The following is a 16,499-nucleotide window of genomic DNA, read 5'->3' as shown; positions in this document are numbered from 1 at the left end:
GCTTTGGCAAAGTGGGTGGGGTTATATCCTTCCTGTTTGGCCCTGTCCGGGGGTGTCCTCGGATGGGGCCACAGTGTCTCCTGACCCCTCCTGTCTCAGCCTCCAGTATTTATGCTGCAGTAGTTTGTGTCGGGGGGCTGGGGTCAGTTTGTTATATCTGGAGTACTTCTCCTGTCCTATTCGGTGTCCTGTGTGAATCTAAGTGTGCGTTCTCTAATTCTCTCCTTCTCTCTTTCTTTCTCTCTCTCGGAGGACCTGAGCCCTAGGACCATGCCCCAGGACTACCTGACATGATGACTCCTTGCTGTCCCCAGTCCACCTGGCCATGCTGCTGCTCCAGTTTCAACTTCCACCTGACTGTGCTGCTGCTCCAGTTTCAACTGTTCTGCCTTATTATTATTCGACCATGCTGGTCATTTATGAACATTTGAACATCTTGGCCATGTTCTGTTATAATCTCCACCCGGCACAGCCAGAAGAGGACTGGCCACCCCACATAGCCTGGTTCCTCTCTAGGTTTCTTCCTAGGTATTGGCCTTTCTAGGGAGTTTTTCCTAGCCACCGTGCTTCTACACCTGCATTGCTTGCTGTTTGGGGTTTTAGGCTGGGTTTCTGTACAGCACTTTGAGATATCAGCTGATGTACGAAGGGCTATATAAATAAATTTGATTTGATTTGAAACGTGATGCTACTGGTGTGCACTCAGGCAACTAAATGTAGACAAGATCCCACGAATAACCATGGGGAAATGGCTAAATAAATATGATCCCCAATCAGAGACAATGATAAACAGCTACCTCTGATTGGGAACCATATGAGGCCACCATAAATTCACCTAGATGATCCACCCAAGTCACTATCATACACCAACCAACACAGAGAATAAACAGTGTGACAGTTGCCTCGTTTATATCACATTCCAATTATAAACTGTGGGAGGGGGGTTTTCAGAATGCAATTTCAGTGTCACAATGTTCGGACCAAGGCGCAGCGTACATAGAGTTCCACATTATTTATTAAAGAAAGTGAAACTTAGAAAAAACAGAAACAATACAGAATAAACTAACCGTGACGACAATGCAGTGCTAACAGGCAACTAAACATACACAATATCCCATAACCCAAAGGTGGAAAAAATGCTACTTAAGTATGATCCGCAATTAGAGACAACAATAACCAGCTGCCTCTAATTGGGAATCATACAAATCACCAACATAGAAAAATAAACCTAGAACCCCACATAGAAAATATAAACTAGAACATCCCCCCAGTCACTCCCTGACCAACTCTACCATAGAACATTTAAGCTTTCTATGGTCAGGATGTGACATTCAGAATGTTGCGCCCCTGCCAATAACAGATTTGATTAATTTCCCATAAATTCCCAGGGGAATGGAAGTCAGCTGTTGTTAACCTAATATTCAAGTCTGCTGATTGTTTTATGGTCAATAATTATAGACCTATACGTATTTTGCCAATCATTTCAAAGGCTGGAAAGAGGGTAGTTACTGAGTAATTGACTGATCACTTGAATACTAGTGATTTCTCATTACAGTCAGAAAACGGTTATTTTATGGAGAAGGTTACATTTAAACTTGACATAGAGGGAGTGGTAAGATCTGTGTTTTTAGATTTGCAAAAAGCATTTGATACTGTACATCACAGAATTCTACTCTCTAAACTAGCTGAATGTAATTTCTCCCCAAATGCTTTAAAATGGATGGATTCATATTTATCTGACAGAATAGTGTGTTAGAATCAAACAGAACGTCTCATTGTCTGGGGACCTGGCCTTTAATCTTTAGTTTATATATAAATGACCTGCCTCATGTGTGTCATTGTAACGGTTTTCTTCCGTTGAAGGAGAGGACCAAAATGCAGCATTGTTAGTGTTCAACATGTTTAAGGACAATAAACGTGAACACTACAAAATACAAAACAACAAATGTGAAAAAACCGAAACAGTCCTATCTGGTGCATAGACACAAAGACAGAAGACAACCACCCACAAAACTCAACACAAAACAGGCTACCTAAATATGGTTCCCAATCAGAGACAATGACTAAGAGCTGCCTCTGATTGAGAACCATATCAGACCAAACATAGAAATAGACAAACTAGACATACAACATAGAATGCCCACTCAGCTCACGTCCTGATAAACACTAAAACAAAGAAAACACAAAAGAACTATGGTCAGAACGTGACAGTAATGGTGTTGATATACACATGTATGCAGATTATACTGTTATATACACATGCCACAACTGCAGAAAAAGTTGCATCTAAGCTAAAGCTTTGGCTCAGAAGGAAAAATCATGTCACCAATCCTTTATTGTGTCTGGATATACAGTGCAGGAAACTGCTAAAATAATGGAAACACTTGAGTAAATCAGGGATACAAAGTTTAATGAAAGCAGGTGCTTCCACACCGGTGTGGTTCCTGAGTTAATTAAGCAATTAACATCCCATCATGCTTAGGGTCATGTATAAAAATGCATTATTTGGTTATTATTTTGGCTACCATGGCTATGCCCCATTTGATGACAATGCCCCCATCCACAGGTCACAAGTGATCACTGAATGGTTTGATGAACATGAAAACAACGTAAACCATATGCCATGGCCATTTCAGTCATCGAAGAGCCCCACCTGTTTTTAGCCCACCTGTTTAGTTAAAATAATAATAATAATAATGTGGTGCCTGTTTTGCATGTTATTTTAGCATTAATACGTGTCACATATCAGTTTACAAACAGTGTAAAAAAAATGTTTTAGCCTAGCTCAGTGCTTTCTGTGGTGGTGGGGCAGCCAGCGGAAAAAAATTAGCATAGAGGTTGGTAATGTTCTCTAGTTGCGCCGTGATTGGCTCAGTGTTCTGTCACTGATGGGGACAATACATCACCACAAAATCAACAGGGAGAGCTCAAAAATTCAAGCCCCTTGGGTGCTGCCATAGAGTTACATTAGAAGAAGGCTCAATGTCATTGGCTACAAATAAAATGACATCAAATGACGTTATATTTACAGTAGCTTTGATTGGACTGAGCTAGCAAGGTAGCAGTCATCATCATGAATCAAGTTAACAAACTACTGGCAAATTATTTTCAATCCTTGTAATATGTAGAGAAATTATAGATAAAAGGTATCGGTGCTCATTGGCCATTGGACATAAACATTACACAACAAGTTAGAAATCGCAAATTTAACAATAATTGGTTTGGAAGAAATCAGTGGCTAACTGCAAGCATTGCAATGCAATCACTAGCCTGCTACTCAGTGGAGTGGATGTGTGGTCCAAGTCTGGGTTTAAGGGTCTTTTTTCCAAGCTTAAAAGGATAAACATTGAAAATTAGCCATGCTGTCAATCCAGCATGACTTCTGCCGCTTTCAAAATAACTGGAAACTCGGAACTACTACATCTCAGACTTCAGTGAGTTCAGTGAGTTCGACCTGAAGATCACTGAGGTTATGATTCGAGTTCCCAGTTGTCTTGAAAGCACCAGAGAATGCCAGTCTTTGATAACAAAGTTTGATGACAAAATTTGCCACGAAGGACCACCACTCCCCCTTCCTGTCCAAGTGAGCACAACACAACAAGGTGAGTCCAAAAATGTATTGTATGCTGCAGCATAAATGACGTAATATGCTAGGGAGATATGTATACTGTAGCTAAGGAAGTAATACTATGTTTTGTAGTAAGCTGTTAGTAGCCCATGTGCCTCACCCTAATAATGTGGTCCCTTTTCCCCTCATAATTTAGCCTACTGACTTGGTGGTGCACATGTAGCCTATAGACTGTTTCAGAGAAATATCATCATTGAATGTTGTAAGAGCTTTCATTGTCTGCCTATATGCCCCCTTTATTTATGCTAAGGTTCTGACTTGTTGTACAGGGATAATATTGTAAGAAAGGCCCATATTCTGAATTCTGTCGCTGTACATTTCATTGACTACGTCCGTCCTAGCTCTCTCATTAATGTCTTAATTGAAATTAGGATTGCCTTTTATCCACTCATCATTCCCTGATGCCATAGTCTGTACATCTCAATTGTCAGTAGAAACCACATTTGTGTAAGCAAGTCAGCCATATCAGCTATGTTTTTTTAAAGTCAGTAAATGAGGCTGAATGAACTGTTTCACTGCCAGACAAGGCTCTGCTGATAGCCAGGTGTAACAATGGTAAGGTGTAGGGACTGCTATTGGGACTCCGCTGTTGGGACAGTTTTATGAAGGCTGTTCATGGCTCACATCAACACCATCATCCCGGGAAACTCTAGACACACTCCAATTCACATACCGCCCCAACAGATCCACAGATGACGCAATCTCAATCGCACTCCATACTGCCCTTTTCCACCTGGACAAAAGGAACACCTGTGTGAGAATGCTGTTCATTGACTACAGCTCAGTGTTCAACCATAGTACACACAAATCTCATCACTAAGCTAAGGACCCTGGGACTAAACACCTCCCTCAACAACTGGATCCTGGACTTTCTGACAGGTTGCCCCGAGGTGGCAAAGGTAGGCCACAACACATCTGCCACGCTGATCATCAACACGGGGGCCCTTCAGGGGTGCATGCTTAGTCTCCTCCTGTACTCCCTGTTTACCCACAACTGCATGTCCAAGCAAGACTCCAACACTATCATTAAGTTTGCTGACGACACAACAGTGGTATGCCTGATCACCGACAATGATAAGACAGCCTATAGGTAGGAGGTTAGACACCTGGCAGTGTGTTGCCAGGACAACAACCTCTGCCTCAACGTGAGCAAGACAAAGGAGTTGATCGGAAAAGGAGGGCCGAACTCACCCCTATTCACATTGACAGGGCTGTAGTGGAGCGGGTCGAGAGTTTCAAGTTTCTTGGTGTCCACATCACCAACAAACTATCATGGTCCAAACACACCAAGAAAGTTGTGAAGAGGGCACGACAACCCCTTTTCCCCCTCAGGAGACCCCCTTAAGATTTGGCATGGGTCCCCAGATCCTCAAAAATGTCTACAGCTGCACCATCGAGAGCATCCTGATCGGTTGTACATGTCCTTGTTCAAATAAACTTAATCATAATATCAACAAATAATCTTCAATCCATCACAATCCATTACAATTAAGAGAACCAATAAATACATTTACTCAATTTACTAAAATTATCTTTCTCAAAAACGTTGTATATTGTCCCATACAATAATGATTATTATTATAGACTAATAAATGTTTTGTTCCCCCAAAACATTTTTGGGGATGAACTTTAAAAAAATATATATATATTGGCAATCTCACTGCAATTCCCCCTCGACCCTGACTTTGAATACCTATTTAAACCATAATACACTATGATGTGAATGAGCATCATTTAGCATGCCCTCCTGATGTGATGCTGAGGAGAAGAGGGGTGTACTAAAAATAAAAGGTGCTCACCGAGCACTTTCCCACTCGACCGTACTTCCTGCCGCTCTCCCCCACTGCGTAGATATAGATGTAGTTGTCATGAGAGCCAATCGCCAGGAAATTGCCATCTAGGAATAGGGACAGGAGATGTAGGTTAGAACGGATAATGTCCCCGACATAAATTAAACGTCCGTATCACAGTCAATCTACATTGAGTGTACAAAACATTAAGAACACCTGCTCTTTCCATGACATAGACTGACCAGGTGAATCCAGGTGAAAGCTATCCTTTATTGAAGTCACTTGTTGAATCCACTTCAATCAGTGTAGATGAAGGGGAGGAGACAGGTTAAATAAGGATGTTTAAACCTTGAGACAGTTGAGACATGGATTGTGATTGTGTGCCATTCCGAGGGTGAAAGTTGCTGGCACAACATGAGCCAGCATCCCTGTGGAACGCTTCCACGCCCTGACGAATTGAAGCTGTTCTGAGGGCAAAAGGAGGTTCAACTCAATATTAGAAAAGGTGTGCCTAAAGTTTTGTAGACTCATTTTTTTTTACTGGATTCACCTGGTCATGGAAATAGTGTTTTATGTGTTTTACACACTCAGTTCATATGGAAGTAGTTTAGTGCCTACAATATGTGTTAAATGTGTTAAATATGTGTAAAAAAACAAAAACATTTAATTTTTTTATTTTTTTATTTAAAAATGTTCAGATATAGGAGAGACACTTCAAAACAAAATTAATTTAGATTAGTTTTTTACTGCATGAATCTGTTATTCAATGTGTTTCTATGGGCTAAAGTCAAATGAAATGTTTTAGCAAATATTTTTTTCATATATATTTTGATACCTAAAGGGGTCCTAAAATTCAAAATCAAATAGCTAAATTATTGTTGGTATGAGCATCTTAAAACAATTCCATATGTTAGGTTAGTAAAACGTGAAGAAATGGAGATGAGATTAACAGCGTCAAAAATGTCACAACACGTTCGTTTAATCTATCATCTGATAATGATCCTGACTAAATGACAGCGGTTTTAATTAGAAGATTTGCTACAGAGAGAGACGTAACCTATTATAATCCTTTTTATAAGTCATAATAAAGCCTCATGAATGCTTAGATCAAGTAATGAAGCAATATAAGAGCCTTAAGAACACTTACCCGGTGCAAAGCGTATAACAGACAGCTGTTCATTCCCATCTGTGTGCACTGTGACTAGATCCTTAGAGTCAGTATCCAGCACCTGCCACCTGTATGAGGAAAGTTATCCATCCTCTCATGATTATCCACATCACATCTCTCCTGTAGTTTCACAACACCCTTTTGAGATTCATATTGTAATGAAAAGCACTATACAAACTACAGATCTCTATGGCTTTTGTGATTTAATTGTCCTAACAATATTCTCCTCGAGCTGTACTTTCTCACCTGCCGGTCTGCGTTCCTATAGCAACCACTGCTCCAGAGGGATGGAATCCAGCAGACTGAGCTGCGTCCTGTAAATGAAAGAAACAAAGGATGTCTAATTTCAGTACTGCATCCTTATACATTTTCCCGCACCCAAATAACCAGCCTCAGTGAAGATCTATTAGAAGACAGAGAGACTGAAGCTTTTTGAGAGATTAATAAACACAAAAGATTTAGATAGTACCCTACGCATTTATCCATTATTATAACTAGGGCAAAAACAGAGTTTTTCTGAATCAGATCATGTGGTCAGCAAAAGCTTGTGGTAGCCTGGTCCCAGATATGTTTGTGCTGTATAGCCAACATACTTGGCATGACAGTTTATTTATTGTTATTCTTTTTCATTTAGGGGGTAGATCAGCTTTAATGTTGCAGATAGACTGGCTTCCATCAAAGTAACTGTCTGCATCACTTCCAGTCCCCAAAATATTTTTTTTGCAATTATATATACAGTTGAAGTCGGAAGTTTACACATTAGCTGAAAACATTTAAACTCAGTTTTTCACAGTTCCCGACATTTTACTCATTATAAAAATTCCCTGTCTTATGTCAGTAAGGATCATCACTTTATTTTAAGAATGTGAAATGTCAGAATAATAGCAGAGAGATTGATTTATTTTAGCTTCTACTTCTTTCATCACATTCCCAGTGGGTCAGAAGTTTACATACACTCAATTAGTATTTGGTAGCATTGCCCGTAAATTGTTTAACTTGGGTCAAACGTTTCTGGTAGCCTTCCACAAGCTTCCCACAATAAGTTGGGTGAATTTTGTCCCATTAACCTTGACAGAGCTGGTGTAACTGAGTCAAGTTTGTAGGCCTCCTTGCTCTCACACACATTTTCAGTTCTACCGACACATTTTCTATAGGATTGAGGTGAGTGAATTGCAACGAATTGCAAAAATCGCTGAAGTTGGAGACTTTAATCTCCCTCACCAACTTCAAACATCAGCTATCTGAGCAGCTAACCGATCGCTGCAGCTGTACATAGTCTATTGGTAAATAGCCCACCCTTTTTCACCTACCTCATCCCCATACTGTTTTTATTTATTTACTTTTCTGCTCTTTTGCACACCAATATCTCTACCTGTACATGACCATCTGATCATTCATCACTCCAGTGTTAATCTGCAAAATTGTAATTATTTGCCTACCTCCTCATGCCTTTTGCACACATTGTATATAGACTCCCCCTTTGGTTTCTACTGTGTTATTGACTTGTTAATTGTTTACTCCATGTGTAACTCTTTGTTGTCTGCTCACACTGCTATGCTTTATCTTGGCCAGGTCGCAGTTGCAAATGAGAACTTGATCTCAACTAGCCTACCTGGTTAAATAAAGGTGAAATAAAAATAAAATAAAAAGTGCTTTGTGATGGCCACTCCAATACCTTGACTTTGTTGTCCATAAGCCATTTTGCCACAACTTTGGAAGTATGCTTGGGGTCATTGTCCATTTGGAAGACCCATTTGTGACCAAGCTTTAACTTCCTGACCGATGTCTTGAGATGTTGCTTCAATATATCCACATCATTTTCCGTCCTCATGATGCCATCTATTTTGTGAAGTGCACCAGTCCCTCCTGCAGCAAAGCACCCGCACAAGATGATGCTGCCACCCCCGTGCTTCATGGTTGGGATGTTGTTCTTCAGCTTTTACCTCCAAACATAACGATGGTCATTATGGTCAAACAGTTCTATTTTTGTTTCATCAGACCAGAGGACATTTCACCAAAAAGTATGATTTTTGTCCCCATGTGCAGGTGCACACCATGGTCTGGCTTTTTTTTTATGGCGGTTTTGGAGCAGTGGCTTCTTCCTTGCTTCCTTGCTGAATAGTTGCTTCTTCCTTCCTGTCAGGTTATGTCGATATAGGACTCTTTTTTACTGTGGATAAGGATACTTTTGTACCTGTTTCCTCCAGCATCTTCACAAGGTCCTTTGCTGTTGTTCTGTGATTTATTTGCATTTTTTGCACCAAAGTACATTCATCTCTAGGAGACAGAACGCGTCTCCTTCCTGAGTGGTATGACAGCTGCATGGTCCAGTGGTGTTTATGCTTGCATACTATTGTTTGTACAGATGAACATGGTACCTTCAGCTATTTGGAAATTGCTCCCAAGGATGAACCAGACTTGTGGAGGTCTACATTTTTTTTTCTGAGTTCTTGGCTGATTTCTTTTGATTTTCCCATGATGTCAAGCAAAGAGGCACTGAGTTTGAAGGTAGGCCTTGAAATGCATCCACGGGTACACCAGCCTATCAGAAGCTTCTAAAGCCATGACATCATTTTCTGGAAATTTCCAAGCTGTTTAAAGGCACAGTCAACTCCAGGGTGTAAACTTGTAAACTCCTGACACACTGGAATTGTGATACAGTGAATTATAAGTGAAATAATCTGTCTGTAAACAATTGTTGGAAAAATGACTTGTGTCATGCACAAAGTAGATGTCCTAACCGACTTCCCAAAACTATAGTTTGTTAACAAGAAATTTGTGGAGTGGTTGAAAATGAGTTTTAATGACTCCAAGTGTATGTAAACTTCCCACTTCAACTGTATATAGCTATTAGAAAACTATATACAGTATATTCTAAAATCTTGCATATATTAATTTCCATCATTAACAATTAATATGCGTAATAATTTTGACATTTCATGCAAAGGATTGGTACCTATAACCTGGATTTCCATTGCATTACATTTTTGTGAAACAATTATTATATTTGCAAACACTTGCTAACATCCCTACCCCCTAGCAATAGATGTGACACACACACACACACACACACACACACACACACACACACACACACACACACACACACACACACACACACACACACACACACACACACACACACACACACACACACACACACACACACACACACACACAATCCCTATCCCCCACAATTAATCATAAGCTCAGATGCTCGATGGTTGAAAGGACTTGATTTACGATTGCATATACAGTGACAGTTGTTGGCTGTACATCACAAACATATCAGGGAACAAGCTGAGCTTGTGGCCCTTTTACTCATACATTTCATGTTAACTGAGTATAACGTGTGAGGCTCAGAGTTGTCCCCAGGGAGCACTGCCTGCCTGTCTACCTCCATAGTCTTGGTCCAGACAGGCTGGTGCGAGGAGGCATCCCACAGGCTGACATGCTTGTCGTGGCCACAGGTGAGGAAGTGGGGTTTCCAAGGGTGCACGGCCAACCCCCACAGCTCATCGGTGTGACCCTGGAAGAGTTAGGGAGCATAGTTAGCATCGTTGGCAATCAGTTGCTAGAAAGAGTACTTGCTTAATATAGTCCCATTCTGTACTTTCCTCTAACTGGGTCCATCTGTTTCCATTAGCATTGATACATGCACCAAACACGCTAGCCAGGAGATGCTGGACATTACTAAATAACCAGCTAATGGGCTTAAAGAATGTCTGAATGAACTGAAAACACCCTAGGTCTGCATGAACTAGAATGTCAGATAATTATACCAGAGCCATATATATATATATATACATATATATATATATATATATATATATATATATATGGCTTTGATTTTACCCACTTGTGTGATGGGGGTAAATTCGCCATCTAAACTGCCTTGTAGAACATAGTTCCTGGTGGTCCCAATAAGCACACTCTCCCTTTTGCCCTCGGCAACAGTGCGGACGGGGCCAAATAACTCAGGAACCTGGGAAAGGTGGGAAAATAAATATTATTGTGGTATGCTTCCTCCCACCGTAAAGGTGAGGGTTGTTTTCTTTATTTTATCCCATGTTTGATTTTTACTTTGTAAGCACTTATACTGTAGATGCATTAATAAAAAGTGTACTATAGAAATGGCCAAAATCATGGGACTACTTTTTTGGGTGTATGTACACGATTCCGCATGTGTCTCACCTCAACCGATTGGATCTGCTGGTAGCTCCCATCCCAAGAGAGGAGTTTCCGATCTTTTCCCCCTGACACCAGTGTGCTGTTCCTCAACATACACAGTGCAAAGATGCTCCCCTCGTGTGCACCCTGAATGGCGTGGCTAATTCGATTAGTGCCTGTAAAACAGAGAGAAAGACAAAACACCATTGGAGAAGGCAGAAGATAGCTAGCTGTTTGTTCTATAACACATGGTCAGGAGCGGTTCACTCACAAGACAGGCCTTGTTGTTCTATCCTAGGCATGACCATATTCTGACCCCAGCCACCTGACAACTCTCTCATAATAAAGAGTCTTTTGATGAGCAAAAAAGGGGAAAAACAATGGGCCAGTAACTGAAAGGTCGCTAGTTTGAAGGACCAAGCCAACTAGCTGAAAAATCTGTCTATGTGCCCTTTTTAAAATATGTTTTAAAATTCTGTCAATGTTCCCCCTTGAGCAAGGCACTTAACACCAATTGCTCCTGTAAGTCTATTTGGATAAGAGTGTCTGCTAAATGACTAAAATGTAAATGTAATAAACACAACTGGACAGGGACCTGCATTCTTAGAAAAGGAACCTAAAAGGGTTCTTTGGCTGTCCCCATTAGGATAACCCTTTGAAGAAGCCTTTTTGGTTCCAGGTAGAACCCTTTTGAGTTTGATGGTTCATTCTATCGAATGACAGTTTTACCTTTTCCCCACACCAGTATATTTCCACTTGAGTCTCCAGTTATGGTGTCTCCATTTTCTGAAAAAGTCACACACAAGACAAACTTGGGCTTCTCTTGTTTCTGCAAGGAACATAAATATGGCTTTGTTTACTTGGGGGGCAGATATAAAACAGAGTTGTATTGTCAGAAAACAGACAGAGACAGACGTGCAAGCTTCAATAACACTACAGAGAAACAAACTACTGAAAACCTGAAAATATGACATTCTCTAACATTGGGTGAAGAACTAAAGAGCAAAAGCAACACAGCCTGTTCAAGCTACATTGAATTTAGATAAAACATTCTGAAAAATGACATAAATTATATTGATTTTGGCAAATACATTTCCTCTAAAACTCAGATAATCAAGCAAGTGAACATGAGGCAGTATAAATGAGAAATCTCATGTCATACCTCAAACAAGCCTTGCTTCTTGGTAAGGGTACCCCTCTCCAGTGTCCAGAAGTAGAGGTGTGACTTCCCACTCGTGACTATAATGTTGGTGTCAGTGGGGTGGAAGTCTGCAGCGAACACTGCCTCGTTGGAACACTGTAATGGGACAGAAAAAATTATCGTTACACTTGTCAAACGTTTATGAGGATCAATAGAGCTACTCCAAAGCCAGGTAAGCTTTCCTGAGACCTGAAGAATTGCGTTGAATCCCGAGCTAATGCCTAGGCTTCAGTTTAGAGGGCTAACAAAGTTTTGATGTGCACAGGTTCAAACCCCAGTCGGACACATAGACACTCACCTTGACATCAGCTAGTCTTTCCTCTCTCTGCCAGTCCCACACAGAGAGCACATGGTCATTGGAGTCGTCTACTACACACAGCGTGTTGCCTCCATTCTGCACAGACCAACAGAGATGGATCAGCCCTGTCCTCAGTTATTTAGCAAAGCTTTTCTGACCAGTAAAGGCAAACTCAAAATCTGGTTCACATATGAGATATGATATGTATTCAGTTTTTTTTGCCAAGGTCCATTGCTTACCGACTTGGAGAAGGCAAGACAAACCAGGGCGCGGTCAAAGAAACCTGTCCCCAGAATGTGGAGGGTGTTGAGGCTCACAGAATCCCAAACCCGCACATGAGGAGCCAACTGCTGTCAGTACACACACACACGTACACACACACATTATTTCTTATTATTAAATAAGTGAACTGTTCATAGGTTCAAAGTTATTTGAGGGTGAGAGGTCACTTACTTTGCCTTCAGAAGAGGTGCCTGCCACCTGTCCCGTTGCTATGGTGATTTTATCAGGATGGACAGCCAGACTATATAACACAAACAGAGGAACAGAGAGACGGCAAACACTTTGAACATCTGAAGGTCGATTTGAACAATGATGAAAAACCACAGAGACCCCAAAGCATATCAAAGAGAAGTGTTTTGTGTAGTCTGAAACTATGAGTTGCTAATATATCAAATAAAATAAAATGTATTTATATAGCCCTTCGTACATCAGCTGATATCTCAAAGTGCTGTACAGAGACCCAGCCTAAAACCCCAAACAGCAAGCAATATTGTTCTAGTCTGTCAGACTGAAGCTTATGGGATTCAGTTACAGTAGCCTAAGTCATGTGTGATTGATTCTTACTAATGTTGACAAGACTATCAGCTTCCGATAGAAGGGCACAACAGAAGTGCACTATGCCTTACAGAGATAAGTGAAAGTCAAGATGATCTGTACGACAGTGAAAACATTTTTCTATGCCCAGGCTTGACTCAACTCTAATTATTCATAATGAGCATGACCCCAGGGCGACCCCTCGAGTTTCAGCTTATTATATTATGGACCACCCTTTTCTGTCTGAGATAATTACCTGGCCAACGCTATCACTGAGGACAAAGCAGCTGCAGACCAGCCACCTGTTTACCCTAGCCTGCCTTATGGTGAAGGGGTTATTCCATGGGACTGTATGAGAATACTGATTAAAGCAGTGGTGTCACGGTAGCTCTGTCTGTACTGAAATAGGGAGGATTTTTATATCAAAGGTAGTGTGACACAGTTGTGCAACAAGGTGGGTTGCAAAGCCCTTCCAACTTTGGATGCCAGAAACATACTGTAGATAAAGAAAATGCAATTGCTTAATAAATTACTCGACTTTACTGTTGGTCTGAGAATACATGGATGATGGTGAAAATGATTTATACTGTAGCTAGGTGAAATAGGGCAGTGTTTGATGAGTACTGTCACGACTTCCGCCAAAGTCGGTCCATCTCCTTGTTCGGGCGGCATTCGGCAGTCGACGTCACCGGCTTTCTTGCCACCGCAGATCCACTTTTCATTTTCCATTTGTTCTGCCTTTGTCTTTTCACACTTGGCTTCACTTAATAATCAATTACTTGTTTATTATTTAACCCCTTGTTCTACATGTTGTATTTGTGAGTGATTGTTTGTTGTATTGAGGTCCGCATTGTGTGGCTGTGTATATTACGTGTTATGTTTGAATTCTTGAGTAAAGTATTTTATTACTCATATCTGCTGTCCTGCACCTGACTCATCTCACCAGCTACACACAGACGCCTTTACAAGTACAGTGTACATATTAGGACAGCATCACACGTACAGCTGAGGTCAACATTCTTTCACAGACAAAGGTTGTACAGTACAGGAGAAATAAAGTGTTGTCACATTCTGTTTCTTCTCACCACTTGATGTCATCAGTGTGCCCGGTGTAGTGTCTCTGGAGCTGCTCGTCCACGTTGTACAGCACCACAACAGATGCAATGAAGTAGACCGTCTCTCCCGTGGGTAGCAGGTACAGGTTAGAGCGACAGTCACGTCCCCTGTACCCATAACTGGGCATCTTGGTCAAGATCCACATAACTTCAATAGGACATCAACTTTAGCCTACATATTAACAGAAAGCCGGTGTTGAGAGGCTTGCACTGGAGTAAAATGATCACATTTTTGGATTCTAGTCAAGATTCTAGCAGCCGTATTTAGCACTAACTGAAATGTATTTAGTGCTTTTTTCAGGTAGCCAGTAGTCACACCTAGAAGTGACAAAAGCATTGATTAGCTTTTCTGGATCATTTTTGGACAAAAAGTTTCAGATTTTTGCAAGGTTTCAAAGATGGAAGAAAGCTGCCCTTGAAATATACTTGATATGTTCGTCAAAAGAGAGATCAGGGTCCAGAGTAACACCAAGGTCCTTCACAGTTTTATTTGAGACGACTGTACAACTAGGAGGTGTGCATCACTTTGTGCCAGGCTTTTTTCGCTATACTTGACTATAGTGGGTTGAGTCACTTACGTGCGGTGTAGAAGATCACTGTGGGCTATCAGCCTTGTCTCAGGGTAATAAGTTGGTGATCTGATGATATCCCTCTAGTGGGGTGGGGGCTGTAGTGGGTGGGGTTATATCCTGCTTGATTGGCACTGTCTGTGGGTATCATCGGATGGGCCCCCCCCCCCCCAGTCTCAGCCTCCAGAATCTATGCTGCAATAGTCTATGTGCCGGAGGGCTAGGGTCAGTCTGTCCTATCTGGTTTAATTCTCCTGTCTTATCTGTGGCCTGTGTGAACTTAAATATGCACCCTCTAATTCTCCCATCTCTCTCTCTCCCTCTCTCCCCTCCCGGAGGACCGGAGCCCTAGGACCATTCCTCAGCAGTACCTGTCTATCCCCGTCCCCAGTCCACCTGGTCGTGTTGCTGATCCAGTTTCTGTTGTTTTGCCCGTGGCTATGAAACCCTGACCTGTTTACTGGACGTGCTACCTTGTCGTGCTGCTGCTCCAGTTTCAACTTTTCTGCCTGCGGCTATGGAACCCTGGCCTGTTCACTAGATGTGCTACCTTGTCCCAGACTTGCTGTTTTGGACCCTCTTTCTCTCCCCCTCTCTATCTCTCTCTCCCTCTTTTCCGCACCCGCTGAAACTTGTTGCACCCTCTACAACCACTGTGATTATTATTTGACCCTGCTGGTCATCTATGAACGTTTGAACATCTTGACGAAAGATTTGGTCTTAATGGCCATGTACTCTTATAATCTCCACCCGGCACAGCCAGAAGAGATTTGGCCACCCATAGCCTGGCCACCCATAGCCTGGTTTCTCGCTAGGTTTCTTCCTAGGTTCCTGCCTTTCTAGAGAGTTTTTCCTAGCCACCGTGCTTCTACATCGGCATTGCTTGCTGTTTAGGGTTTTAGGCTGGGTTTCTGTATAAGCACCTGGGGACATCTGCTTATGTAAGAAGGGCTTTATAAATACATTTGATTGATTCAATTTTATTGATTAGGGAAAAAGATTTATTGGAACATCCAGATGTGACTTTCACACCTGTGCAATAGAATGCAATAAGAATATAACTTTGGCAAATGTGTAACCTCACAATACATAGGGGGATACATCTTGCGAGTTACAATACATCTCTGTCCTGAAAGCATGGACTTTCAAGCCTATTGTTATAAACTTAACTCAAATGTTGTAATGCCACGTAACAAACAGTTTCTTATCTACTGAAATATACACCTAACTGTCTGAAAAGTACTGAACCTACAACAGTGAAAAAAGGATACACCCAGTCCAGTTTGAGCTTTATGTTTGGCAGGTCCGATTTGGCTTCCAGGCAGTAGGTCTCCACAAGGTCTTTGGGCATGTACATGGTGATGGGTCGTCCCTTCAAATACATTTTCACATACCCTTCCTCTAAAAAAAGCAACAGACATTTTCAGTGGACAATTTGTCATGACTCATTGGTAACAAGGAAGGAGTGTTTGTGATGGTGAGAACAGTGTATGAGAGGAGTGAAAATGAAAGTGTGGTTCCGAGACTAATGCTTGAGAGGAAGATGCAAAGAGAAAGTATCAACAGTTATGGTTATGAGATGTTGATGTACAACACATTTTTTGTTGCAAAGGATTGAATTCATTTAGTAAGGAAAAGTATAGATTAGCAAACACAGAGATGGATGGGCTTTTGATTCCCTTTTATTAGTAATTTCAAATACATTCAGACAATAACAATGAATGGTGCAAAATGAAAAGCAGGC

The 16,499-nt window shown here is 41.3% G+C and overlaps 1 protein-coding gene across 6 annotated transcripts in view; it reads right to left on the bottom strand.

Annotated features, from left to right (window-relative positions):
• The window catches only part of LOC109903821 (echinoderm microtubule-associated protein-like 1), a 79,408-nt gene that overhangs the window by 13,923 nt on the left and 48,986 nt on the right, over positions 1–16,499 (bottom strand). For 4 of the 6 annotated variants that reach the window (XM_031788447.1, XM_031788445.1, XM_031788446.1 and 1 more), the window contains 13 exons: positions 16,027–16,156; positions 14,157–14,306; positions 12,709–12,778; positions 12,495–12,605; positions 12,256–12,351; positions 11,919–12,053; positions 11,486–11,585; positions 10,781–10,932; positions 10,446–10,571; positions 9,984–10,115; positions 6,833–6,900; positions 6,566–6,654; positions 5,428–5,525 (listed from right to left, as the gene is read on the bottom strand). In XM_031788447.1, the coding sequence (XP_031644307.1) occupies positions 5,428–5,525; positions 6,566–6,654; positions 6,833–6,900; positions 9,984–10,115; positions 10,446–10,571; positions 10,781–10,932; positions 11,486–11,585; positions 11,919–12,053; positions 12,256–12,351; positions 12,495–12,605; positions 12,709–12,778; positions 14,157–14,306; positions 16,027–16,156 (1,457 nt within the window). The remainder of the gene's footprint in view (positions 1–5,427; positions 5,526–6,565; positions 6,655–6,832; positions 6,901–9,983; positions 10,116–10,445; positions 10,572–10,780; positions 10,933–11,485; positions 11,586–11,918; positions 12,054–12,255; positions 12,352–12,494; positions 12,606–12,708; positions 12,779–14,156; positions 14,307–16,026; positions 16,157–16,499) is intronic. The other 2 variants (XM_031788443.1, XM_031788444.1) reach the window with 1 other exon arrangement.

This window comes from Oncorhynchus kisutch, linkage group LG14 (assembly GCF_002021735.2).
Source record: "Oncorhynchus kisutch isolate 150728-3 linkage group LG14, Okis_V2, whole genome shotgun sequence".
Taxonomy (NCBI): Eukaryota; Metazoa; Chordata; class Actinopteri; order Salmoniformes; family Salmonidae; genus Oncorhynchus; species Oncorhynchus kisutch.
This window is presented reverse-complemented; position numbering and strand designations above follow the sequence as displayed.